The sequence below is a fragment of the Aedes albopictus genome, chromosome 3 (genome assembly GCF_035046485.1).
Source record: "Aedes albopictus strain Foshan chromosome 3, AalbF5, whole genome shotgun sequence".
NCBI lineage: Eukaryota > Metazoa > Arthropoda > Insecta > Diptera > Culicidae > Aedes > Aedes albopictus.
Window position 1 is genome coordinate 28885815 of NC_085138.1, and position 27593 is coordinate 28913407.

The following is a 27593-nucleotide window of genomic DNA, read 5'->3' on the forward strand; positions in this document are numbered from 1 at the left end:
TCCCGCTTCATGTGGCCCTTCTTCTTACAGAAGAAGCACTCGATCTCGGATTTGTTTTTCACCACACTGTGCGACTTCACGCCGCTCTTCATCGCTTTGGCTTCGCCGGACGTTCCGTGGCCAGATCGCTCCTTCCTGCGCTCGTACTCGTCCAACAATTTGGATCGCACCAGCTCCACTGTCAGGTCTTCGTCCGGCCTGCTTTCTAGCGCCGTGACAAGCCCGCTGTAGGAGTCCGGCAGGCTCCTCAGGATCATAGCGATCTTCAGTTGATCCTCCAACTCCTGCCCGGCGTTTTCCAGCCGATTGAAAAGGTCGTCCAACTCGAAGAGATGTGCTTCCAAGTCGCCTCCCTCTCGCAAGTTCAGGTTGCATAACTTTTTGAGAAGGGATACTCGAGAAGTCACAGTGACTTTCTCGTGATATTTCTGGAGACTGTCCCAGAAATCGCGGGCCGATTCCGCCGCCTTGACGAGGCTGTATTGGTTCTCCTCAATACACAGCCCCATCGTCGCGCGCGCTTTCCGGTCATCACGGGTCCATTGAGCCGTGGCGGGCTCGGGCTTGACTCCATCGATGACGTAGAAGAGCTCCTCCCTGGTCAGGAGCATCTCCATCCTGAATTTCCAGGATGACCAGTTCGTGTTGTTCAGCTTCGTGAACTTGCTGATGGGATCCATCTTCACCACACGAACTTAACCGCAAACCGACAACAACGAATCGAAAAAACTTGCACCGAATGCAACCACGACGACGCCGGCACCAACGACCACACCGACGCGACGCCTTCCCCGTTCCAAAACGCCGAACTACCGCGGAACTTTTTCCACTTTTCGAGCGAAAAACACAACTTTTCCTCGCAACCTCCACCGGGCCCGTAACCTGTGGGTCAAAGCGGACAGGTTCGACAGTGGATCTGCGTCGGCTGTGAGGAAAATAACCCGGAACGGACACGAAATAGTTCGCAAAACAAAACACACGCGGTTACTCTGTTTGATCGTATAATTCGGTTTCAGACAAAAGGTTCGGTTACAAGGTTACAATGTTGTTCGATAATGAGGTATGTTAGGTCGCTCCACAAATGTGTGTAGAGTGACGAGGGGTGCACCGCTGTATCCTCTAACATACTCTGCGCGCACCAAATTCTCGTCCAAAATCTCGCAATTATTTCTGTTGTTTGGTGCTAAAAGTGGCGAAAATATGGACTATTTTTGGAGGGAATTGAGCAAAGTGGTCGGTCCGATTCCAGTAAGTATCAAGGTGATACTGGAGCAGCTGCGATATATCCATGGCGGCCTTGCCTACTTAAATGATGACGTTATAAACGCGATGGAGGAGGAAGTCAAACACCTTCCAGAAACAACCGGGAAATCCACGGGGATGCTACGGTGATCTGATTTTGGTACCGCTTATCATGCGCAACCAGTGCTCACTAATACCAACATTTACTCAATACAGTAGCGGGAGGAAATAAGGAAAAACGCACTTTGGCGAACAAAGTTTGCGAAAAGAGGTGTTGCGTGTCTTTTCACAAGCAATTCTCACTCTCTGTAGGAATTTTACCTAAATATCGACACTTTGAAATTGAAAATTATCAATTAATGCCGCTCTTTCATGATCAACACTTTTATGAGATCTAATGTGATGTAAGCGTTTTGCACCAATATCCCTCGTAAAAATGTAAACATTCAAATTTCACGACTGTGTTGGTGAATATTTTGGCAAGAGCATAAATTTATGCTCCACGTAAGGAGGCACAATCCAACCTGTCAAACTCCATAGTGAAAAAATAGGTTGCCGTCCCCTTGGGGAAATCAGATTGTGAATGGCAGAAGATGATTGGCTTCAACGGGCCTTTGAAAAACTTCCGCTTCGTGTTGGGAGAGCGGAGCTTATTGAAGGTGATATGTAAAAATCTGGCAGCTGGAAAATATCTATCTTTTCTTCACATGTTCGAGTTAAGCATGCCGAATACGATATTCCCGGTGATATTATCACAGCAGCCCAAGAAGCGTCCATGTGACAGTCATCTGGAAACCACTCCGGAAGATACTCCATGGACGGCAATGGAGACACCTGAAGCTTATGAAACCGAATACCTGGAAATTAGTCAGCAATCATGTTCTCAAACCTCGACGGTCGCTGCAGTACTGACAAACGAGAACGATCGGGAAGTGAGGCGTACTTGTGAGTATGGACCTTGGTATGGACCTCCGACCTACGTATTACAGCATCTAGTTGTAAAGCGGATGAAGTATGAGGACAGCGATCCACTTACCGATGATGAAGGCAATCAGTGTAGCTTCGTGATTATCATAAAGTTGTGCAATAAATGGTCATTTTTAGAATCATTTCCTTTTCCTTTTTTTTCTCAATTCACAGAATACCCAATGTTTCTATTTTCAAATACTCGACTTTATTGCGCCCAGATTGTGTCATTCTGATCACATATTGCCACATTAGAGATATGTTTTACAATTTCATTGATGCACCTTGATGCTCGTTTTGATCATAGTTTCACAGGATTTGATGTAGGGCCTGGGACTATTTGGACAGGTGCATCTATTTTGGGTGCTTGCTGCTATAACTCAGTCAATTTTAAACCGATTGACTTGATTGTTGAAACACGGTTGCCAATCGGTTTGAAATTAACCGAGTTATAGCAACAAGTGCCCAAAATAGGTGCACCTGCCCAGCTGGTCCTAGACCCTATGTTCATTCCTTTTGATTCCCCTTCGCACACTAATACCCCAGACAGACATGTGATACGAGTGTGATTCCTGTACAACGGTACGCAGTGCCAAGAAAATTTCAACAAGACTGACTTGAACTGAGAGAATTTTCAGTATGGCACTCATTTCAAGCGCAATTGTACAGTGATTCTTGTATCACATGTGTGTCATAAGTATAAAGTACGACAAGTACATCAAATATCTTTTTGGATAAGCTGACAATCAGCAATAATAAGACCAGCCTTTTTCTGGTGAACATCACTCTAGGTACCGTCGTTTGGGGGTAAACGTATGAAATAGTCCAATGTCACTCCACTTTGGCCCAATGACACCCCGCAAAACGGTACTGCCTTGCTTTCTGTTCCGATCCTGCAAGATATGGTGATGCTGATTCTTTTTGGTTTATGTTGTTTCGAGCTCCAATCATTCTCAATTCGATGGCTTCCTCAAGCAATAGGGTACAAGCTGGCTGTAAATACATGCATGGTTTTTTGCATAAACATGTATTATTATGCTCATGATGAAAAATATTTACCTGCATGTTAAATTTTGAACATAACACAGTTTTCAGTCTCTGGTTGCAGGCCTGAATATATTTATGAAATATTTATGACTACGTCTTTAGCTGTCATGGTAATTGGCGAGGATTACTAAGTAACTAAGTCTCAAATAAAGTTTTTCCTTATATTAAATACACAAATGCAACAAAAGTTTGGAATGTTGTTTTCAAAATTCCAACCCGTGTATGCACAACACACTCTTACGTGGCAGTGTTACTAGTTGTCATAATGACAGAATATGTCAGTTCTATTATTAAAGATGTGGATGGATATTCCTCCGATAAAGAAGATATGAACCATTCAGCCCGATTCGTACTGATTAATCATCGGATTAATCGGATTTCGCATCAAACTCAGGGAAAAGCTGTTTGTTTGGTGATTAAGTCTAAAATCCGGATTTATCTTGAATTGTCACCCCCCTCGCCGGGAAGCGTCTCGATGGCCGTCACCACCGAATCGAACGACGCAGGCATTGTCAGCAACAAATGGCAAATTGCATCAGCCTCTGCCACTGCCGCACCACTCTCCTTCAACTCGCGAATCAAACGATCAAACTTTAACAAATGTTCCGGCAAATTACTATCAGCCCCCTCTTCATACTTTAACCGGAGGAGCTGTTTCCGAATGAATAACTGGCCGGCAACACCACAACGCTCGAACACCGCCTTTAGCGTGTCCCAAATTTGCTTCGGATTCGCACAGTCCTTCACAAGTTCAAGCTGATTATCAGCGATGGCCGAAACGATAATCGCTTTGCACTTTTTATCCGCGGCACTTCGCTCAGCCATTTGCCTTTTCTTCTCGGTTTTCACTTGCGCGGAATCGTCGGCCATCTCACGCAACTCTTCAATCTCGACGATTTCCCGGTGGACACAATCCAATAAACCGTGCATGTCGAGGACGGTCTCCATCCGGAACTTCCAGTTATGGAATCCGGACCCGTCGAACGCGGCGACTTTCGCTTTCTCGTCCATACCTGGACCCATAGCCTGTTGGAGCTATCACACAGCGGAACACACAACAGCGGGACGAGAAAGGAACTTTCCGGACCGGAGTAAAAGCAAACTACTTGCGTACAGTTTGACGATACACGAACGAATGATTTTATTGACTATTTACATTCTCAAATATAAACAATAACATTATCTGACAATACACAACATGATCATGGTGTATCCATGAACATAAAAGTTGTCTTCTTCACGAGGGGTGCTCGAATGCACAAAATACATATTCCCAACACCATTCAGCCCGATTTGTACTGATTAATCATCGGATTAATCGGATTTCGCATAAAACTCAGGGAAAAGCTGTTTGTTTGGTGATTAAGTCTAAAATCCGGATTTATCTTGAATTGTCACCCCCCTCGTAAAAAACCCTAACTGAGATACACGGAACTACAAATCAACCCAAATTTAAGTTGTTTTGACGCAATCCCGGTCTTCCGTGGAATAACTCAAATTTGCGTCAAACAGCGAAAGTGGTGAGTGAGTAGTTCTCGTTTGAGAGCGGCAAAAAAATTAACCCACTGGTAAGTTATTTTCACCCAACGGAGGCCTCAAATGACGCAAATTTGGGTTAACTCAAGAAAACCCAAATTTGGCTTCTTCCACGGAAGAGCAGCGGATGCGTCGGTCAGGGATGCCAGGTGAAATTTTTGAATTCTTCGCAAGGCACGTTGAAATGTCTTCACATGTCTTCACACACCATATTGTGGCTTTGGTATAAAACTAATGTTAAAAATCAAAATTTATGCTATGTTCTCACTGCGCTCTATATTAAGTAATAATGCGTGATGACCTTAATGATGACATCTTATATCAAGAAAGGCGTTGTAATTCCTCCAAGAGTCTGAAATCCCTTCAAGAGTTTCTTCTGGGATTCCTCCAGTTTTTTTGGTGATTCCTGACAAAGCTTCCTAACAAATTTATTAAGTTCACCGGGAAGTCTCTTCAGACATTCCTACAGAAGTACCTCGGGAATTACTTTCCAAGTTTCCAGATATACTTCTCCAGGAGTCTTCGAGAAATTCTCCAGGAGTTTCTCGGGAATTCGTCCATGGCTTCCCCCAAAACTACCATGCAAATTCCTCAAGAACCTTCGAAGAATTCTTGCAGCATTTGGGGTAGAATTCCTCCAGGATTACCCAGGGAATTTCTCCATAATTTTACTGAAAATATTAACATAAATTATTCGAAAATTCCCTTCTGAACTTCCATGAAATTTACTTCGAGTTTCCCAAGAAGTCTTCCAGCAATAATGCATGTTTTCCTCTGAATTTCCCTCGAATATTTCAAGGGTTTTCCAAAAAATCCTCAAGAAGTTCCTCGGATTTATTTCTACAAAAAATCCTTTAGAATATCCTCGCGAATTCATCCAGGAATCCCTTGGAAATTTCCCCAAGAGTTCCTTGGAAATTCCACCATCTTTAGAAATTCCTGCAAAAAAAATCCAGGCAATTTCTACAAAAGTCCCAAAGAGTGTAGTGTATCTTGGAGCTCCAAGAAAATTCCTTAATGAGTTTCATGGGAATTTCGCCGCGAGTCTTGGAGAATTTCTCCAGGAATTTCCCGGAAATCCCTTCATGAATTCCCCAAGAATATTACGGAAATCCCCTTAGAAGCAACCAAAGTATTGCTGCAGTAATTGTGGTAGAGTCCCTCCGGGATTTCCCAGGGAATTTCTCAACGATTTTTTTTTTATTAATTACATAAATTATCCGGAAATTTCATCTACAACTTCCTCGAAATTTATTTCAGAAGTCTTCCGAATACTCCTCCAGCAATAATGCATGATTCCTCGGATTTATTTATATCCAAGAGTCTCTCAAAAAAAATCCGGAAATTCTTCCAGAAGATCCTCGGGAATTCACTCTTGAGCTCATAAGAAATTCCACACAGAGTTCTTCGGGAATTCCCAGAAGATAATTGGGAATTTCTGCAGTAGGTTCTCGGATATTCCTTTAGAAGTTCCTCGGGAATTCTTCCAGCAGTCTCTCGGGATATCCTCCAGAAGTGTCCGGGGAATTCTTCAGGAAATTTTCAGGAATTCTTCCACAATTTCTTCTTAAATTCTTCCAGGAGTTTTACGGGAGCTCTTCCAGATGTATTTCGGGAATTCCTCCAGGAGATCCGCGGGAATTCCTAGTAGAAATCCTCGGGAAGATTCCTCCAGGAGTTCTTCGGGAATTCCTCCAGAAGTTCCTCAGGAATTCTTCCAGAAGTTCCTCGGACTTTCCTCTAGGAGTTCTTCGGGAATTCCGCCATGAGTTTTTCGGAAAATTCTTCCACGAAATCCACGGGGAGTTTCAGGAGTTTCATGAAAATTTCTCCAAGAGTCCCCGAGAATTTCTTCAGGTATTTCCCAGAAAATTCCCTCCAGAATTTCCATGAAATTTATTTCAGACGTTCATCAAGATCTCCTCCAGCAATTATGCATGGTTCTCTCCAGGTGTTCCCTAGTACTTTTCGTGTTTTTTTCTCGAAAATTCCTAAAGAAGTTTCTCGTATTTATTTCCGCGAATTCTACAAAAAAATCCGAAAAATCATCCAAGAGTTCCACGGGTATGCCTCCCGCAATCTCTCGAACCAGTATATCCTCGGAAATACCTCCAGAAAATCGTCCTGGAGTTCATCGGAAATTCCTCCAGGAGTTATTCAAGAATTCCTCCAGAAGGTCCTCGGGAATTCATGCAGGAGTTCCTCGAGAATTATTCAAGAAGATCTTCGGGTAATCCTTCAAGAAGATCTTCGGGTAATTCTCCAGAAGATCCTTAGGGATCCCTCCAGGAAATCGTCAGTAGTTCCTACAGGATTTCCTTAGAAATTCCTCCAGAAATTCCTCGGGAACTCCACCTCCTGAATTCCTCCATAAGTTTCCAAAAAATCCTCCAGGAGTTCCTCAGAAATTTCGTCAGGAGTAACTGGAGGTAACCATAGAAACATCCAGTTGAACTTCCGATAAACTCCCGAAAGTTCTCCTCCGTGGAAGTTTCCCAGAGAAAATGCTCGAGGATCTCCTGGAGAAATTCCCAAGGAGCTCCTGGAGAAATTCCCAAGGAGCTCTTGGAGAAATTCCCAAGGAGCACTTGGAGAAATTCTCAAGGATATTCTTTAGGAATTCTCGAGAAACTCCTGGAGGTCTACCCGTGAATCTTCTGGAGAGATTCCCGAAGAACTCCTGGAAGAAATCGCGAGGAACTCGTGAAAAATTCCCTAGGTACTCCTGGAGGAATTCCCGAGTATCTCGTAAAGGAGCTCTTAGAGGAATTCCCGAGTATTTCGTAAAGGAGATATTAGAGGAACTCGCAGGTAATCTCTGAAGGAATTCCCGAAGAACTTCGGAAAAAATTCTCTGCAAACTCCTGAAGCAATTCTTGAGTAACTCCTGGAGGATTTTTTTGGGAAATTTATGGAAGAATTCCTGAGGAGCTCCGGGAAGAATTTCGATGAACCCCTAGAGGAATTCCTGAGGAACTCCTAAAGGAGTTTTCGACGAACTTCTGAAGGAGTTCCTGTGGATCTCCTTGAGGAATTCCTGAAGAACTTCTAGAGAAATTCCCGAGGAACTCCAGGAGGAAATTTCAAGAGGCACCTCTAGAGGTATAGCCGAGAATCTCTTGAAGAGGTTCCCGAGAAACTCCTGAAAGCATCTCCATGGAACTAGTGAAGAAATTCTTGAGGAACTCCTGGAAGAATACCTGAGGAACTCCTGGATGAATTCTTGAGAAACTCCAGAATGAATTCTTGAGAAACTCCTGGAGGAATTCCCGAGGAACTCCTAGAGGAATTCCCGAGGAACTCCTGGAGAAATTCTCGAGGAGCTTCTGGAGGAATTGCGCAGAATACATGGAGCAATTCCCGAAGAACTCCTGAAGAAGTTCTCGGTAAACTCCTGGAGGAATTCCCGAGGAATTCATGGAGGAATTTGCGAGGAGCTCCTAGAGATATTCGCGAGAAGTTCATGAAGTGATTTACAAGGAACCCCTGAGGAACTCCTGGAGGAATTCCCGAAGAACTTCTAGAGCAATTCCTGAGGAACTCCAGGAGGAATTCTCGAGGAACTTTTCCTCCTCCTTCCGAGGAATACATGAAGGAATTTCCTAGGAACTACTAGAGGAGTTCCCAAGGCACCTGTGAAGAAATTCTCGGCAAACTCCTGGAGAAATTCCCGAGAAACTGTAGGAATCTGTAAGTTTTTATCAACAAAAATTGAAACGCATTTCAACTGAAATTGTTCCAAGATTTGAAATATTGGGGTGGATCAAAAATATAAATACTATTTTTAAGATTTCAAAAGTCTTCAAAAGTCTTCACATAATTTGAAATGTCTTCAATATGTCTTCACAAAAATAAATGTCTTCACAGAAGCGAGGGGGTCGACAGTAATCAATTGGCTTCAGTTACCGTGCGATAAGCCGTAATTTTGTTTGATTTTCTGAATTATTCATAATTGTTTTCATTATACTGAACATCGGTTCGATTTTATCGGATTTTTCTCATTTTCTGCCATTTTCCAAGATAAAATCGATTTTATGCTATTTATTTTCAGCAAAATGGTAAAAATGGAACATATCTGAAAAATCGAATAAAATGAAAAAAAATCGTTTGAAAATCGTCGAAAATCGGCGCTGAAAACGGCTAACATCTCTTAAAATGTTACGACGTCGCGACGCCACGTCGAAAATATTGACAACCCTTCCCGGTAAACAATCAGCAGCGTCGACCGAGGCGTCGGCCATCAGCTGGTCGCTCAGCAGTTGGAATTGCTGGAATTAGCGAATGGTACAACGAATAACCTCAGAAATATGGGAAATGCATGCTATTGAGAAGATATATTTGCTACATAATGGCATACTGAGGATTAAAACAATGCGTAGACTATGTAAACAACAGCCACATCCATGATCAGCTGTTGTTTATAAACAAGTTCCATCCGGAAGAACAGAGCGAACAAAACAAAAACGAGAAAATTTGACATTTTTGTTCAGGGATGTGCATCGATTTTGTTCGATTTTATGTGGATAAGCCAACATTATAATCGATTTTATCGGATATTTCGGATATGGTTGATTTTGATCGATTTTCTGTTAATTTCTTCAGTTTTGTTGAAATTATGAAAAAATATGTGATTCCTTGTAGGTTTTGGCTAAAAATCTAGGATATCGGGAAGAGTCGTCCCCCTCGCACAGAAGTTCAAATGTCTTCACATTGAAGACATGTCTTCACATCTGGCATCCCTGGCGTCGGTGCTTCTCTCTTTGTTATTTTGACAACATTGCGGTGGGGCGAGGGAGAAAACAACCCAACTTTGAGTTAAAACTAAAAGCAGTTTAGCCAAATTTGAGTTTTTAAAACTTATTCTTTGGGTTTTAATATTTTTCCGTGTATTTCTTGATGTGTACTAAAAATCAAGCATTAGCCTAGACTCATACCGCCGCATCTAGTAACACGTGTAACTCAAGAGCTTATTTTGTTGTACGTTTCCGTAACGCTTGGTATAAACTTGCCGGCAAACAATAACAAAAACACATGTTTGAGTAATTTAAAAAAAAAAGTTTTTATAATATTTCTATGAGTTTTGCTTTTGTAAATTAACACCAGCTCCAGGAAGTCTACGACTACGATGAATCCATGCCGAGTAAGTACACCGGTAAGTAATGCGCATTATTACCAAAAAAAATCCCACCTTAAACAAACTCCTCATTCCACCCCGCCAGAACAAGTTCCGGTCCCTGGTGAAAGTGACCTCGCTCGGCGCGGTCACGTTCAGCGCTATCTGCCTCTACAAGGGCAATGAAAAGTTCTACGAGAGCATCTTCATGCCCATAGTGCGGCTGATCCCGCCGGAGACGGCCCACCAGCTGGCGGTTTTTGGCGTCAAGTTGTCGCTGGTGCGGCCCAGCTATCGGGATCCGGAAACGCTGCGAACCCGGCTGCTGGGAATGACCATTGGCAATCCGGTCGGGATAGCGGCCGGGTTCGATAAGCACGGGGAGGCTGTGAACGGGCTGCAACGGATCGGGTTCGGCTTTGTGGAGATCGGGTCGGTCACGCCGAAGCCACAACCGGGCAATCCGCGGCCGAGGGTGTTCCGGCTGAACGAGGATAAGGCCATTGTAAATAGGTGGGTAATGGATGGGTTGGGAAAGGTCTATTGCGTTTGGTAATATATTGCTGATTTTCCGCTGCATCAACACCCCCTACTTTTCAGAGGACCAGAGTGTATAGTTGAATTTAGAGTCCTTCCTTGGCATTCGGATGTCGATCACCCTACCCCATAACTTTATGAAGCGCCCCTCATTGTTAGTAATAAAATGAAATGAAACTTTATTTTAGGTACGGATTCAACAGCGAAGGTCATGAAGTTGTATACGAGAGGTTGAAGAAAATGCGCGAAGAAAGCCAAAATCGAATCACGTTAGGAGTTAATCTCGGTAGAAATAAGCATTCGCCAGACGCGTACAAGGATTACATCGAGGGAATCAAGAAATTCAGTTGCCTAGCGGATTATCTTGTCATTAACATTAGCAGTCCAAATACGCCTGGTTTGAGGGCCATGCAGAACAAAACCACGCTGCAGGTTTTGCTGAGTGAAGTTCTGAAGGCACGAAGTAGCCTCCCACCGGAAGAGCAGCGACCGATCCTAGTAAAGTTTGCCCCCGATCTAGCGGACGAGGATGTCCAAGAAATTGTCACGGTCGTGACGCAGAAAGAGTTCGCCATCGACGGAGTGATAGTGTCCAATACGACGATCAATCGCCCGTCCAGCTTGAAGAGTATCAATGCGGGTCAAATTGGAGGACTGAGCGGGGTACCGCTACGCCAGCGGACGACCCAGTTGATTGCCAAAGTGTACAAATGGACCGACGGTAAAATTCCGATTATCGGTGTCGGCGGCATCTTCAGTGGACAGGACGCTTACGACAAGATCCTGGCCGGTGCCAGTGCGGTTCAGCTTTACACGGCGTTCATATTCCATGGGCCACCGGTTGTGACTAGAGTTAAACAAGAGTTGGATCAGATACTGAGGGAGAATGGTTATAAGAGCGTAGAAGAGGCTGTTGGAAAGGGCTATGAAAAGTTTTTGTAATGTTAATCGCACGGTTTGTATGTTGATAAGCCTTACGAAAGTTATTGATGCAAATTATGTAATAAATTGGAAAGTAAATTTGTTAAATTTTCGTGCAACACATTTGCGATCATTAAAATAAAATCACATCCCTAAATGAGTCTGAACTCGGTTCTGAAATCTAGATTGAGTTTAAATAAGGGCGAAAGTAACATGAGAGAGTTCTCTTCATCGACTCTCTCTTCTTCAAATTAAAGTGACAAGATGCAAGTATGGTTCCACTTTTTGGTCATAAATCGCTAGGTTATGATGCAATCTAGCGAAGTGTAAATAATAATTTGCAGAAGAGAGAGTCGATGAAGAGAACTCTCTCATGTTACTTTCGCCCTTATTTAAACTCAATCTAGAAATAAACAATTTATTTTATAATGTATAAGAGATATAAATATCAATGTTTTATGTCAAATTATTATACCAAATCTTCACTCACCATTTTTATCGAAATAATATTCCGCGTAACGTTCATAACGCCTGCTGATGACAGTTGCTACCCTCGGCGATGCGTTTCAACACCCACCGCGCCCAAACTTGCGCCGTCTGTCAAAACTTTCAGCAACTCGCGAAAAAAAAACGCAGAAAATTCCGTGCGTGTGCATTTATTTTTCGGAAAATTCGTCGAAAAATCAAACTTTCCTTCCAAAATTCAGTGCTCGCGGTATGCGCTAGCAGCCAGTGACAACGATCCGTGTGAATTCCACCCGCCCGCGATGTCCCTGTTCCGAAAGCCGAAAAAACCGATCCAGCGCCGTGTTTTCACCAGCTACGACGACGACGATGAAGAGGGCGGCGGAACACCCGCGGCGGCCGCCACCACCACCAACAATGGCGCCGATTCCACCGCCAAGGATAACCGAATGGAAGTGGACCCGTCTCCGCCTCCGCCGCCGTCGTTCAGCGGATCGGATGGCTTAAAACGATCGAAGAAAGATAAAAAGGACAAGAAGAGCAGCGGCACCGGCAGCGGAGGATCCTCGTCAGCTTCCGGCGGGACGTCCAAGGCCACCTCCAAAATGTCATTACTAAGTTTCGACGATGAAGGTAACAATTTTCGAGTCTCCTTGCTCTGCTGGAAGCATTCCGATTCCACACAGTTGTTTTGCGCATATGAACTAATGTTTTGGTTTCAGGAGAATATTTACCTAGTTATGTTCAGTGAATTAGGTTGAAGTTGCTGCATCCTTATTCATTTGTCAACAACTCACTGAACTGGACTATTGTGTAGGAACCTACTTAGTGTCCTCCAATTGAAGAAAGGAAATCAATATTGGCCGAGAACACAGGGTTCCTTCAATATCCTAGTGTTTCACTTCTGTACATAAAAAAGTCCTATCTTGTGCAGTTCCGAGTCAGATGCGATCAAAGCTGCTGTTCGGCATTATGTGTTACATACACTGTCCAATATATCATTTCCACCTTTGTTCCGTATTAGATCTGGTCACGCGATTAGCGATATAGAGTATTCGAGCCAAAGGCTAAATCTATGCCGAGAATCGTAAAGTTTTCTAACCGTTCTTCAGAAAACGGCGCAGAGAAACTGTTGCCGAAGGGTAGGCTTTTTAGTTGTTGCCTGAACTTCTTTCAGCAGATCTAAAGGCTCAGATTGGTGGTTAAGCTAAAACTATAAAAAATATTTATTATTTTAATCGTAACGTGTGGGGTTTGGGTGCTAGTAGTGGACGTGGACAATAGAGGTAATAAACTATAGAGGAAGAATGTTGCTGGCGTCGCCGCCGCAATATCTCTTGCTGGCGAAGATAGGGAGGGATATAAGTGTCAAAGCGAAACAGTATGCAGTTTGACAGGTAGATACCCGGGATGTTTGCGAACGAGAACAAAGGGAACAGCAGCGACATTCGTCCTCTATAGTGTATTAACTCTATTAAGTGGACCCCCTAAGACATCAAAATTTACATCTGCGGCTTTTTAGCCATGTTACCTCAATGGATTGTCCCAATGAGAAAATTAACAAGTTTCATGTCCTCTCTTTGTGTTAAGACTGTCAAACATACAACATTATTTTATTATTTCAGTGAAACACGCATTTAAAAGTATGGATCGACCAAAGACAATCAGACGTATCACTTGCAACGAAATACGATTAAAATCTTCGTCATGAAACCATAATTGCCCAATGCTAATTATGCTGTGTTCCGCAAATCCACTGAGTAGATGACGGTAGTGAGCAAACGTCAAACAAGAGCGAAAACGATACGAGCGCCACGAGCGAGTGTTTTGCGAACTACAGGATATTTGAATTATCCGTTAAAAAGGGAAACGATGAGAAGTGACTAGAGTGAGACGTCTGTTTGTCTGTGGATCGACGTTGCCTATAATAGACCCTACCGGGGTCCACTATAGGATTATTTACAAATATCTTGGTGCCTATAGTGGACCCCCATTTGATTTCCATGTTATCTGCCTCACAGCCGACGGTGCCTATAGTGGACCGTCCTGAGTGTGCGTATAGTGGGCCCTTTTGAGTGTTTACATTCATTAAATAGTTAAAATGACCGATTTTTGTGGCCACTGGGCGATTTGTTTGCCAGGAACTGCTGTGTAGCAATGTAATTGATGTTCCCCCGGTGGAAGTTGCCTGGAAACAGTTGATTTGGGCATTTGAATTTTTCTGTAAGGGGTCCAATACAGGCGCAGGGTCCATAACTAATACACAACCTCTACTTGACCTCACAAATTTTTAGTGCAACCGTTTTTCACTCCCTATCATCTAGTTCAGCAAGCATTTACTGGCATCAACATTTACTACTGCCGGATCTTCTACGTGCCAGCTGTAATTATTATTTTTTTTGTCTTCATTATCGAGATTTTCAGCCCGAGGCTGGTTCGTCTCCGAGCTGTAATTATTTAAGACACTAAAGTCACAGGTATTGATATCACTTAGGCCTGAAGTACACAGGGTCAAATATTTGACAAGGAAAGAACTCAAGAAACAACATCAGTTTGACACTAATGAAAAATCGATCGAGTCAAACAAGATGTTTGAGCATTGGTTTCTTTTTGGACAAATATTTGACCCTGTGTACTAACAGCTTTACTTGTTATAAAAGGTTTTACACAAACAATTCAATATTCTAAATTAGATCGAGCTCCCTAATGGTATGCTCTCTATCAGTATCGTTCAAGAACTATCTTTCTTTTCATTCTCCTTATCTTACTCTTATGCTCTGAATTTACATGAAAGTTTGTTGTTACTTAGCAATTTGGTTTTCACGGATGCTCTATTTGAAATGCTATTGCAACAGAAACTCTCAGAGAGAACCAGTGGGGACCGTTAAATAGGGGTGTACGCCATGACGGTTTAAAATATATTCCAAAGAAGACTAGCTAGTATTTGTGGGCATCAAGGATGTTTTATTTCACCTGGCCTCATTTTTCAATAGCTCAGATGACTCAGTTCAGAAAACTAATATTAAAATGTGATGTTCGTCAAACTTGTTAATTAGGGTTTTTTTACAATTATCACCAAGGACGTCATGCTCTAAGTTTCATATATAAAGGCTGAGAGCGCTAGTACCATCTACTCATACTAAACGATTGAAAAATCCGACCGTTTAGTATCGGTAGGCGGTATCAACACTTTTACGCCGTAAATATTAGTGTTAAAATCCTTGGTGAACATTGTAGGAAAAACACTAATCTAAAAGTTTGCCGTAGTTTGCCTACATCATATTTCAATATTAGGCTTCTGAACTGAGTTATAGACAAATGAGTCAAACGATTGCTAGGTGATCGAAAACATCCTTGGTGGACATACACGGAGAAATCAAACTACCTAATTTTTGGGCCGATTTTACTCAAAGCTGAGTGTATCGAATAAACTAGTTACCCAAAATTAGGTTGTTTTCCCTCTTTCCCCCACCGGTGTTGTCAAAAACAAACAGAGATGCATCTACCCAATGGGGGTCCTTGAGCCCAATAAGCCAATTTTGAGTAAATGTAGGTATACTCAAATTTGGGTTGAATGAGGGGGGGTCTTGGTTTGAATTTACCTACTCTTAAGTATATTTTTTTGCTGGAGGTAAAGGCAATTTACCTAGTGTGAGTTTAATCGATTTACTCAAATTTGGCTTATTGGGCGGAACTGTGGGATTGCGTCAAAAGAACTCAATTTTGGGTAGTTTGGCGGTTCCGTGTAGGATATGGGATCATTTGGATAGGGGGACCTCTTTTGAGCACTTACCGCCATAGTGTAGAATTAGCTTTTAAGTTAAAATACACGTTAATACAAACAAAAAAAAACGTACCGCCATTACTCAGTAAATTTTACACCAATTGACTTCATTTTGTGTACATGGCTAGGTACTTATCTCACCGTGTTTCAAAAATCACGGTTAGTGGTAACAAATTGACTGAGTTATAGCGAAAAGTGCTCATAATAGGCCCCCCCTGCCCAAATGGTCCCAGATCCTATGTCCACCAAGGATGTTTTCGATCACCTAGCAATGTATCTAGCTCACCTACAATGACAACATCTGGGATACTCATTTCTCATTTTTTAACTTTGTTGTTGTGCGATGCTATATAGAATCATTCACCAAGGTCCTAAATATTGTGGCCTCATCACTAAGATACTGATGATCTTAAGGCATAAGCATCCGTCATCATTTTTCGGAAAACCAAAAGCAGTTTTCTCGTTGGAAGTCAAAACATCGACCATGAAAATATATTCACTGCATTCTATTCCACATGAATGTGTGTGTGTGAATATATTTTCATAGCAAGATTTTTTTTTTATCGAAAAAACTTCTTTCAAATGTTTGATGACGGCGATGATTTCAATGACAAATAAACGTTAACCAGCCGCAGTTTACGCGGAAAGATTGCGCCCCTTTGATTTGTACAAGGTGGCTGATTATACGTGACAGATCCCACCCGGCGGCTGCAAAAACAGTTTAGACAGAAGGTGCACACCGTGTACAAAGCTTACGTGCGCGGTCTGGCGCCATCTGATGCTGCGCGTTTCGAACGCAGCTGGCAGAGAATCCAAGATAAGCGCGACAATATCTATCTAAGCTTTCTTAAAGGTTTGGATCATGACTAAAACATGTCAAAAATACTGCATTAGTTTATTAAAGGTTTGATTTGTGTTAGTGAATTTGAACCTAGAAAATCAAGAAATCGATTTTGAACTTCCAATAAGGGATAACTCTCAGTTTACAAGTATGTCGATAAATAAATTTAACGAATAACCTGAACTTTCATAAAGGTCTGGATCATGATTCAAACTTTTCAAAAATACTGTATTATACAAGCACAGTAGCACCGCACAGCGGCGTAACTGCGTACCAAATACCACCTGTAAAATGTTCATTTGACATAAACTGCATTTTCAAAACTATAACTGAATTTGTTATAACGTTCATATAAAGATGATAAAAATGAATTTATTTGTATTATAACTGACCTTGTTATAATTCTGATATAATTAAATCAGGTTTCCAAATCATTTTTTGTCAAATATATCTAAATATAACAAACGGTGATATATCTATCAACCGTTGATATAATTTTGTTAAATTTTTGTTATGCCTTTCTGATCGGGTACTGTCGTATGTCACCTTGAAGTGTATGAACAGGTGATAAGATGGAATTTCTGGAGGATAGTTTTCCACCCTGGGTAGAGGCAAAGAACAAACCAAGGACAAAATAATTACAAATTTTGCCATCATCGTATTTTATCATTCTTATGATATTTATGAATAACACTAAATAACTCGCTAAGAACAAAAAATTAAATTTCAAAATTTGTTATTTCTGAGTTATAATTGAATAACTGTAAATAACTGAATGAACGAAATATGCAATCATAGTAAAATAAGTTCTTCTGATAGCTTGTTTTGTTATTGATGAGTTATTTAGTGTTTATTTTATTTTAAATAAAATATTGATGAAGAGCTAATTTTGTCATTGGTCTGTTAGGAATAAAAGCTAAAAGAACAAAAAATAATAACTCACTTTGTTCCAGAGAAAAGTACCTTACCTTACCTTACCGGTCAGGCTAAGGCCGGGGTGGCCTCTGCTGTACATAGTAGCCGCCTCCATTCCACTCGGTCCATGGCTGTTTGTCTCCAGTTCCGCACTCTGCGTAGGGTCCGCAGATCGTCCTCCACTTGGTCGACCCACCTAGCTCGCTGCGCTCCACGTCTTCTTGTACCGGTCGGATGACTCTCGAGAACCATTTTAGTCGGGTTGCTATCCGACATCCTGATGACGTGACCCGCCCACCGTAGCCTCCCGATTTTCGCGGTATGGACGATGGTTGGTTCTCCCAGCAGCTGATGCAGCTCGTGGTTCATTCGCCTTCTCCAAGTCCCGTCTTCCATCTGCACTCCGCCGTAGATGGTACGCAACACCTTCCGTTCGAAAACTCCAAGGGCGCGTTGGTCCTCTGCACGTAGGGTCCATGTTTCGTGCCCATAGAGGACGACCGGTCTAATCAGCGTTTTGTAGATAGTTAACTTCGTGTTACGGCGAACTTTGTTCGATCGTAGAGTTCTGCGGAGTCCAAAGTAAGCACGATTTCCTGCCACAATGCGCCTCTGAATTTCTCTGCTGGTGTCGTTGTCGGCGGTCACCAGTGAGCCCAAGTACACGAATTCTTCAACCGCCTCGATTTCATCACCGTCGATATGAATTCGGGGTGGCGGGCGCGGTGATTCCTCCCTGGAGCCCTTTGCCATCATGTACTTTGTCTTCGACACATTAATGACTAATCCGATTCGCCTGGCTTCACTCTTTAGTCGGATGTACGTTTCCGCCATCGTCTCAAATTTACGAGCAATAATATCAATATCATCGGCGAAACCAAGCAGCTGAACGGACTTCGTGAAAATCGTCCCACTCGTGTTTATCCCCGCTCTTCTTATTACACCCTCCAAAGCAATGTTGAACAGCAAGCACGAAAGACCATCACCTTGCCGTAACCCTCTGCGAGATTCGAAGGGACTCGAGAGTGTCCCTGATACTCGAACTACGCAAATCACTCGATCCATCGTCGCCTTGATCAACCGAATCAGTTTATCCGGGAATCCGTATTCGTGCATAATCTGCCATAGCTGTTCAGAGAAAAGTAAGTAATAACTAATTTTGTTATTATAAGATCAAACTAAGGACAAAACATTTCTGAACATACAGTACAGTTTTTTTTTTCAACCTGAAGAACAAAATTTACAATTATGATGATCTTTTGTACTTACTTTGTTCTCAATAACTCGATAAAAACTTATTCAGTTATTCTCCATTTTGAAATATTTTGTCCTTGGTTTGTTCTTATAAGCATAAAAGTAGTTATTATTGAGTTATTTTCCGGTACAATGTCAGTTATTAATTTTGTTCTTTTAGCTCTTATTCCCATCAAACCAATAACAAATGTTGCCATTCAGCTATTCATTTTTAATGGCAAAATTTGATCTTCTTTAGTTATTTCCTTCTACCCGGGACGAACTCATATATTTTAGGTGATAAACGACGAAAGTTTACCTAGGATAGGACTTTGTAGGCGGTATTCAACATGGTGATCGCTTGAAAGATTTCACATTCCATTTAGCCTTTCTTGTGAATGGAGCAAATTATGGGACCTTCACGGGAAACATAAATCGATTTTTTTAATTCTTCAATCACTCAACCTAATTTACAGCTTTTTTTGTCCACTAGGGCACTGCGTGAGCGATTCCAATTCGAAGCTGTACTTACAGCGAAGCTGTTTGTACAGCGCCAAAATGTATTCTTTTTCAATTCTCTTATATCGAACTGGTTGCCGTTGCGCTGTTTTCACTTTCTAGCCTATCACCGTAGAATGATGAGCACGAGGATGTTGATGTGGCAGTTAGTTGGTTGTTCCTATTTCCAGTCCGATTGCCGTTCGCCGATGTCCAGATATCCGGGTACATTTGAGCCATGGGCTGAGGGTCAGTGTCAGCTGCTCTCAGGGGGAAAGAGCAACTGACGAAAGTGCGGGGCTGGGATCGAACCAATGACCATCTGCTTATGAAGCAAACTTGTGACCAATTGCGCCACGCCCCCGGCCATAAATAGATTTATAAAAATAATATGTTCTTCCTAACAGCACATCGCAGCATTATTCCATTGAACCTCCCAATCATCGCAGTATTTTCCCATCTTCTTCTCGTTTCAAAATCATCATCAACCCCCGTTACACACGCAGAGGAAGGCGAAATATTCCAAGTGAAGAAAACCTCCCAGAGCAAGAAGGTCATGAAGTCGCTGGACAAAGAACGTCGCCGCAAAAAACATGCCGAGAAAAACGGTTCCAGCTTCGGTGGAGATTCATCGTCGTCAAAGTCTGCCGTCGTCGTCAAATCGTCGTCTCCCGGAAATAGCAACAGCAGTAGCAGCAGTGCACTGAAAAATCGCAGCTCGGAAGAGCCGGACAAAGATAACAAACATAAAAGGGAAAAGTGTGAAAAATCTAGTTCTAATATCCAAACAGAAATACGCACAGACGACTTTGTGGTAAGGTTATTATTATTCAATTTTTTCTACCAATTCCAACACAAAAAAAAAATCCAAAATTGTTTTTTTACGAATATGAAATGCGCACAAAAGTTTTACCTAGTCATGCTAAGAAGATCATACTGTTACACAATATCATATATTTGAAAAAAAAACTTTTCAAATTTTGCCTCAGTGTTATGGCTGAAGATGTCTCCAATCATTGTTTTTGTTTTCAACCATAAGTTGTTGTTTTGTTAATATAATTATTTATTGAAATTGGGGATCACTGTCTCGAATTTCTATTAGAGGTCATGCTAATCGTTCTCAAACAATAATGCGATTGCAATTAGAACAACCCTTGCAAAATAGAAACGTTTCATATTTTACTACGGTTATCATTACCAAAGTTTGGTTTTAAGACAGCTTTGAAATCATAATAAAATCAGATATGGTACTTGGGACAAAGTTCCAGTAAACAAGTGTTTGAGGTATGCCACATTTTGAACTAGAAGATATAATGCTTAACATTTCTACATCTTGCAAGATTCTCCAGAAAATTTAAGATATTCCTTCAAAGATTTCTGTACCATAATTTATCTGCAGATTCTTCCAAGAACTTCTCCACTGATTCTTCAAGTAATTAGAAATCAACCCATCAGCGTTGTTAGTGTTGCGCTAAAACATCAAAATTCTTTAGAGGATAAGGATCAGTAGTTATCCTCAAAAGAACCTTACAAATGCACATTTTTTCGTAGAGGATAATTGAAGGATAATTACAGAACACATCGTCAGAACGTTTCCAGCTGCTCTTACGGGAATTCCCCTAAATATTGTCCCAGAGTCTTCTACTTCCATTTATTCAAGAATGCCTCTAAGGATTCAGGAATTTCTTTAGGGTTTCTTTTAGGAGAGAATCTGATTATTCTTCCAAGAAAGAATTTCCAATCCATTATTTCAAAGATTTCTCTAGTGTTTCTTTAAGGGCTTTCATTAGCAAAATATCTCTGAGGACTCCCCATGGGACCTAAACGCATTTTTCAATCGACTCCTTAAGAAAGATCTGGGATTTTGTTCCTGATTTGTTTTTTTAACAAAACATTCTATTCTAGCTGAGTTCTTCAAGGATTTGCTCCGTTAATTTCCTCAGTATTTTTTCCAGAAATGGCTGAGGAAATTTCGCTACAATTTCTCCCACGGATTCTCTAGGAATGTATACATTGATTTTTCCTAGAGTTCCAAGTACTTCTTGAAAAATTTCGCCGGGAGTACTTCAAAGAATTTTCTTAAATTTTTTTGCAAAGATTCCTTTAGATGATTCACTAGGACTTCTTTCAATGATTATTTTTCCAGGGGTTTTTGTATGAGTTCCTCAATGAAATTCCCTATAAATTGTTTCAAGGATGTGATGTTCCTTCTAGAAACTTCTATACGTATTCTTCTAGAAGTTTATTCATTAATTCTAGTAACTTTCTTGAGGATTGTCCAAATATTCTTCAAGAAGTTCCTTTTGAGACTTCTTCTGTTAATTCTCCAGGAATTGACATTGCTATCAATAGAAAAAGTCTTCAAAGATTCGTCTAACAACTCATTAGGAAAATCTTCCATAGGCCTTCTTCATTGCTTTTTAGAAGAATAACTCAAAGAGTTTCTTGAGCAAGTCTTACAGGTACTCCTTTTCTCTGGGGATTCCTTCGGAAGGAATTCTTCAAGGATTCCTCTAGATGTTTCAATAGGGATCCAGAGATTTTCTTTTCAATCAGGTTCATTAGAAAATTTGTTCAATTATGCCTTCAAGAATTCTATTGAGAATGTTCCTGTAGTAATGTGGAGAAATTTTCAGGGCCTTTGTCAGAATTTCAGCAAACAAAATCTAAACAGATTTCTCTAAACATGATTTCAGGAGCTCCTTCCAATTCGAGATTTCGCCAAGAGTTACATTAGAACTTCCACTAGAGAAATGTTCTAAAGAATTGTTAATGGAATCTGCAAAGAGGTTTGCTCCTCCAGCAGCACTTGCAAAAATTCCTCCATATGTTCCAATAAAACGTTATTCAACAATTCCCAATGAATTTCACCAGGAATCCATCAGGTACTTCCGCAGGTATTCTTTCCAGGGGATTGTTTATGTATTCCTACAAGATTTCTCAGATTCCTGTAGGAAGTTCTGACGGATTGTCCAGAGATTCTTCAAGAATTGTCTCCAGCAGAAGTTTCCCCGGATATTCTTCTGAAAGTCTCTTAAGAAATTTCCTCATTAATTCGTCTCCGAATTGCTTGAGATTTACTCAAGGGTTCTTCTACAGGGACTGTACCGTGGATTTTCCCAGAATAACTCCGGGAATTAATCCAACTTTTTTTTTTCAAATATTTATATCCTCAGAACTTTTTAGGGGATGTTTTTACCAGAAGGTACCTCCAGCACGTTCTACTCAAATTCTTCCTGGAATTTGTGTAGCCATTTATCAAGAGATTCTGGGAATTCTTCAGTGTTCTTCATAAGATTTCTAAAATCGGTCTTCCCTGAAATGGTTTCAGAAATATCTTCTCTTCAGCTCTGAAGGTTCCTCTGGAAGTTGCGTTAGGACTTACTTCAAGGATTTCTAATAACTTTCTCCAGGAGTTTTTTCAGCTATTTCTTGGAGAATTGTACTAGAAGTGCCTCTGAAGGACTTCTTCTGAGTTTTTATTAGGAGATCATACAGGCAGAAACTCTCTTATGTTTCACAAGATGCTTTCTAAAAGAATTCCTGGAGTCATTAATGTAGGAATTTCTGGTAGCCCCAAAAGAAATTTCTCGAAAAACGGCTCCTAATCGTAAGTTTAATTTTAAGGCTAAAAATGTGGCCTTCCTCTTTTTGTTTATTGGAGCATCCAAATGTTCCCTCCGTGAATGCTTACTCTTTCCACGCTTGAACAAAAAACCATGTCATTTCGCCCGTTTCTAATCTTTGCTCGCTTTCTTGTTATTTTCTTCCCATTCCCCCTGAACACAAAACCTATTTTAGCTGGTGGTCAAGAAATCCGATCCGAACTTGCAGCAACAGCAGATTCTGAACGGCCGAGCTGCCCTCTGTGCCGGCAGGGATGACATGTCCTCGGAGGAAGAAGAGGAAGATGAAAGCGCCGGCGAGGGTCACCACCACCGGTTCGCCAAACCGGACAACTTCAAGATGTATCTGGAGAACGGGGTCATTCCGGATGCGGCCATGATTCATGCCGCTCGCAAACGGCGGCAGAAAGCGAGGGAGCAAGGTTGGTTTCGCGGATTGGTTCTAGTATTCGGTTTTTAATCTTACGACATTTTCAGGTGATTTCATTCCGGTGGATGAACCCAAGGAGGATAAGAGCAAGAAACGGGTGGTCCGAGAAGATGGAGCAGGTGATGGGTCAGACGAGGATGACGATCGAATCGACATGGCGGCCATCACGGGTGCGAAGGAACGCGAAGAACGGCGGGAGCAGTTCTATTCCGTTCAACGAGAAGGTGAGTATTGATAATAAACTATCGTGAAACATACAACTTGACCGGATACAGTGAAAATCGCGTAGTTCGTGAACAGCAAGCTATACTTACTAGGATGCTTGCAATTTGCTCTAACGAATCTACGTCGTATGGAGAATCCTTCTCTACTGTACGTCACCGACCAAACGCAGGCGAATGGCTTCGCTCGGATAATAGAGTTCAACGGACTCGAGCAGTAGGCAGTTTGACTCGCTAACATGAGTACCTTTTTAATTAGTTTTAGAAAGAGTTTATCTCTCACTACGTGCTGCACTATCAATCAGCAACTACTCCTAGGAAAGAACTTCTACCATCATTTCTCTACAAACGTATCATTCTCTCCTGAAGTTGAACCTGAACGTGCAACCGGTTACGACAGATAACGAACTCTTCACTGCTTCACTTCTGCGTCTTGAGTAGGGTGGCCCACACTTATATGAAAAACAAAAATTTCGAAAAATACCAAGTCTTACCTCCTAAATCAGTTGTTTTGGACTCCCAGAAGCTACGTTCAAAATTTGAGCAAAATCGGTTGAGCCTAAAGGGGCGCTCAAAACGCTTGAAGTTTGTATGGGAAAACTTGGCCAAATGTATGCAGAAATTTTAAGTTTTCGAATTTTGCCGCTAGGTGGCGCTGTAAGCGTTCAATAATCAAACCTGTTCGGATAGTTTTCCCAATTTTCTGAAGCAGCTCTGTTTTGTGGCAGCTCAAACTAAAACGAGTTTATTTTCAATAATTAAATTACACCAATTTCAAATTTCTAATCTTACTTACAAGAATTGGTATTCATTCTTCGTACACACCACGACCCGACACCGTTTCCTAGCTTCTTTACGCTAATTTTCCTGCAATTTGGCAACTTACAAAATTACTAGAGACATCATCTAGCTACAATTTCACTTCCATCCCTTTGTAATGGTCTATCATCTGCTTTTGTTTTGCTTCATTCTTTCATTCACATTTTCATTCTTCCTTAGTTCAAAACCGTTTCTGCGATTCGAACACTGATTGCCTACTGGGACGGTCATGCCTTTCTGCGATGTCGTAACAAGCCCCAGCCCGTAAGATCCAGTAATGCATGCTGCCCTGGATTTACCATCGCATTCTTCAGACATCGCATTACGTTTACACACTATTTGGTTTTGTTCTTGCTCTTTACCCTTGCTATTATCTTTCCCTGAGATTCGCTTAAACATGCTCTTGGTGTTTTCCTTGTGTACCGGTTTATGAACTTTACCTTCTTCATTTTGTTTTTCCGTTGCTGTTGAGTTTCCATAGCCACCGTTGAAATTGTCTTCACTTGCTCTTTTATGAAACCCAAGGTGACGACTTTGATCGACTGGATGTTCTTGTCCTGGGCCATAAACCGTCCATCCTAATTTGCATTTCACAGCTATCGGCTCAGCTGCTCCACGGATCCTTGAGTCAATCGGGGCAAACAAATGTATATTATTGACCCCGATTAGTATTTCCGGTCTACCACTGTACGAGGAAATAGGAAGACCTCGTATATGTTGATATTGTTGAGAAAGCTTCACTGCGTTCAACGATTGTGCTGGTAGTTTCAGCTTTTCAACGGTGTGAACTGACTCAATGAACAGTTGTTCATCCTTTTTATCTCCTGATATCCAGAGGTCCATACGTTTTGAATCTTTCTCGATTCGACCGATGCCAGCTGTCCACTCAATAGTGAGTTTCTCATGGACACCATGCACTCCTAGTTTATCGGCTAGCCCTTTTTCGACCAAACTTACTGAAGAACCTTCATCCAAGAGCGCCAGTGTACGAACCGTCTTCTCGCCGTAATGCAGATGCACTGGAACCATTCGGAATAAAACCTTTGTGTTCGTTCGAATGTGTCCACTAGTTTCGACTGCATCGCCTCGTTGTTGCAAAGGCGTTTCTTCACACGGATTGGAATCCTTCCATTCATCAGGATGTGAATCCTCATTTTCGCCATCATCGACCTCCATCACTGTTGCTGGCAATGACTCGGTATTTGCCGGAAGACTGTCCAGTCGATAATCATGTGCAAAATTGTATTCTATTTTCACGTTAGCTTCGCATGCTTCCGAAACTATTTCCGAGACGAAATCGGTAAATGTCCGTAGAGAAACCTTTTTACTCCTGCGCTTGAAACGAACCCATCCTCGCTTGTCACTATGCGGTAGCTTATCCACAAGTTCTTGGATCAACAACGGATTGATTAAGTGTTGTCTAATTTCCGCTGCCTCCAAATGCTCACACAACTGCTCAACTACAGTTCCAAAAGGAATAAAGCCGGCCAAGTTATTCGCTTCTGGTGGTTTCAGACTCCGAATCTTGTCCAGGTGACTCTGCAACAGCTGTTCAGGACGCCCAAATAATTGATGGAGCTTTTCAATAACCCTCGGGACCGACTTTGGAAGTATCAATTGTCCACGAACCATGTCAAGGGCTGGACCTTTTAGACAGGCTTGCAATCGAACCAGGTTTTCCACGTCAGTATATCCACATGCTTCGTTCGATGCCTGATAAGCTCCATAAAAGAGAGGCCATTCCTCTGTTTTACCGCAGAAAGTGGGCAATGCTTTAGACATGCCACTTCTTGCAGCTAACTGGGCCTTAGTTGGAACACATTGTGGCCGCCCCAGCCCGTGTTGGCTTAATTTGAAGTGCTTGCCCTTGTCACTCGACTGCTTCTTGATGTACTTATTGTCCTCCACTTCTGAATCTTCAGTGTCGCTGTCATCCTCATCCTCAAACTGCCTGCCCAATGCGACACGCTTAGTTTTGGTTTTCAGCTTCGTAATTTTGGCATCCAGCTTCTTCAAGTTGTCCAAAAACGATCGTTGGTTGGCCTTCATTCGATCTAATTGATATTTGCGCTCTCGCAAAATATTTTCCTGCAGTAACTTTTCTTCTTCTTCTTGCTTTTCTCGAAACTTCTTTTCCGACATCAAGCGCTTCTTCTCTATTTCCAGCCTTAACTCCATTTCTTTCCGCTTTATTTGTATTTCTATATCCAGTTCTTGATCCATTCGTCTTCTGCTCTCTTCCAATGCTTCCAACTTCTCACCTAGCACCAGCGCTCTGTCCGATTTATTGTTGTTTTCAAAGCAACGTTTCATTACCGCTTGCACATCAGAGTAATCGCTAGTACAACCGTCCATATTTTCCGAACGTTCAATGGAACCATCGTCGCAAGGTAGTTTCTCCAGATCAATCATGTTGGAATCACGGTATTTTGAAGGCCCATCCAAATATTTTTCAATTCTTTTTGAGTATGTTCGGATAGTTTTCCCAATTTTCTGAAGCAGCTCTGTTTTGTGGCAGCTCAAACTAAAACGAGTTTATTTTCAATAATTAAATTACACCAATTTCAAATTTCTAATCTTACTTACAAGAATTGGTATTCATTCTTCGTACACACCACGACCCGACACCGTTTCCTAGCTTCTTTACGCTAATTTTCCTGCAATTTGGCAACTTACAAAATTACTAGAGACATCATCTAGCTACAATTTCACTTCCATCCCTTTGTAATGGTCTATCATCTGCTTTTGTTTTGCTTCATTCTTTCATTCACATTTTCATTCTTCCTTAGTTCAAAACCGTTTCTGCGATTCGAACACTGATTGCCTACTGGGACGGTCATGCCTTTCTGCGATGTCGTAACAAAACCCTTTGGTATTACTGTAGGTGACTATATGCCAGAGAACTTTGTCGAAGACCGCAAAGTGATCCGACGTCTGTGAAAAAAGTTATACCCTAGGCAAAGTGAGGAACAGTATTGAGATTTCATTATTGATATTATTCCTTTACATGTATTGGAAAAATAACAATAAAGTTTATCCTCACTTTTCCTAGGGTATAACTTTTTTCACAGACGTTGGATCACTTTGCGGTCTTGGACAAAGTTGTTTGGCATATAGTCACCTACAATAATACCAATGGGTTTGATTATTGAACGCTTACAGCGCCACCTAGCGGCAAAATTCGAAAACTTAAAATTTCTGCATACATTTGGCCAAGTTTTCCCATACAAACTTCAAGCGTTTTGAGCGCCCCTTTAGGCTCAACCGATTTTGCTCAAATTTTGAACGTAGCTTCTGGGAGTCCAAAACAACTGATTTAGGAGGTAAGACTTGGTATTTTTCGAAATTTTTGTTTTTCATATAAGTGTGGGCCACCTTAGTCTTGAGCTTCCGCCTTGT

The 27593-nt window shown here is 41.6% G+C and overlaps 3 protein-coding genes across 3 annotated transcripts in view; 2 read left to right on the forward strand and 1 right to left on the reverse strand.

Annotated features, from left to right (window-relative positions):
• Positions 1–9841: 9841 nt before the first annotated feature.
• On the forward strand, positions 9842–11485 carry LOC109426175 (dihydroorotate dehydrogenase (quinone), mitochondrial). The gene is made up of 3 exons (XM_029866335.2): positions 9842–9943; positions 10011–10417; positions 10630–11485. The coding sequence occupies exons 1-3, from the start codon at positions 9917–9919 to the stop codon at positions 11381–11383; spliced, it is 1188 nt and encodes a 395-aa protein (XP_029722195.2). The 5' UTR covers positions 9842–9916; the 3' UTR covers positions 11384–11485.
• A 476-nt stretch (positions 11486–11961) lies between these two features.
• The window catches only part of LOC109418448 (PAX3- and PAX7-binding protein 1), a 30238-nt gene continuing 14606 nt past the window's right edge, over positions 11962–27593 (forward strand). Inside the window, exons 1-4 of the mRNA XM_062842168.1 lie at positions 11962–12460; positions 19605–19912; positions 22900–23146; positions 23202–23378. Of these exons, the coding sequence (XP_062698152.1) occupies positions 12130–12460; positions 19605–19912; positions 22900–23146; positions 23202–23378 (1063 nt within the window). The 5' untranslated portion in view covers positions 11962–12129. The remainder of the gene's footprint in view (positions 12461–19604; positions 19913–22899; positions 23147–23201; positions 23379–27593) is intronic.
• LOC134289482 (uncharacterized) lies at positions 23898–27054 on the reverse strand. Its single transcript, XM_062855355.1, has 2 exons — positions 26781–27054; positions 23898–26718 (listed from the first exon to the last, which is right to left on the reverse strand). Exon 2 carries the CDS (start codon positions 26604–26606, stop codon positions 24321–24323), a length of 2286 nt encoding a protein of 761 aa, XP_062711339.1. The 5' UTR covers positions 26607–26718; positions 26781–27054; the 3' UTR covers positions 23898–24320.

Excerpts from the sequence above, each read along its gene's own strand:
- LOC134289482 (XM_062855355.1), bottom strand. The coding sequence starts at position 26,606 with ATGATTGATCTGGAGAAACTACCTTGCGACGATGGTTCCATTGAACGT.
- LOC109426175 (XM_029866335.2), top strand. The coding sequence starts at position 9,917 with ATGAATCCATGCCGAGTAAGTACACCG. Across the intron at positions 9,944-10,010 it reads CATGCCGAGTAAGTACACCG|AACAAGTTCCGGTCCCTGGT; the intron begins GTAAGTAATGCG and ends CCACCCCGCCAG. Across the intron at positions 10,418-10,629 it reads GATAAGGCCATTGTAAATAG|GTACGGATTCAACAGCGAAG; the intron begins GTGGGTAATGGA and ends ACTTTATTTTAG.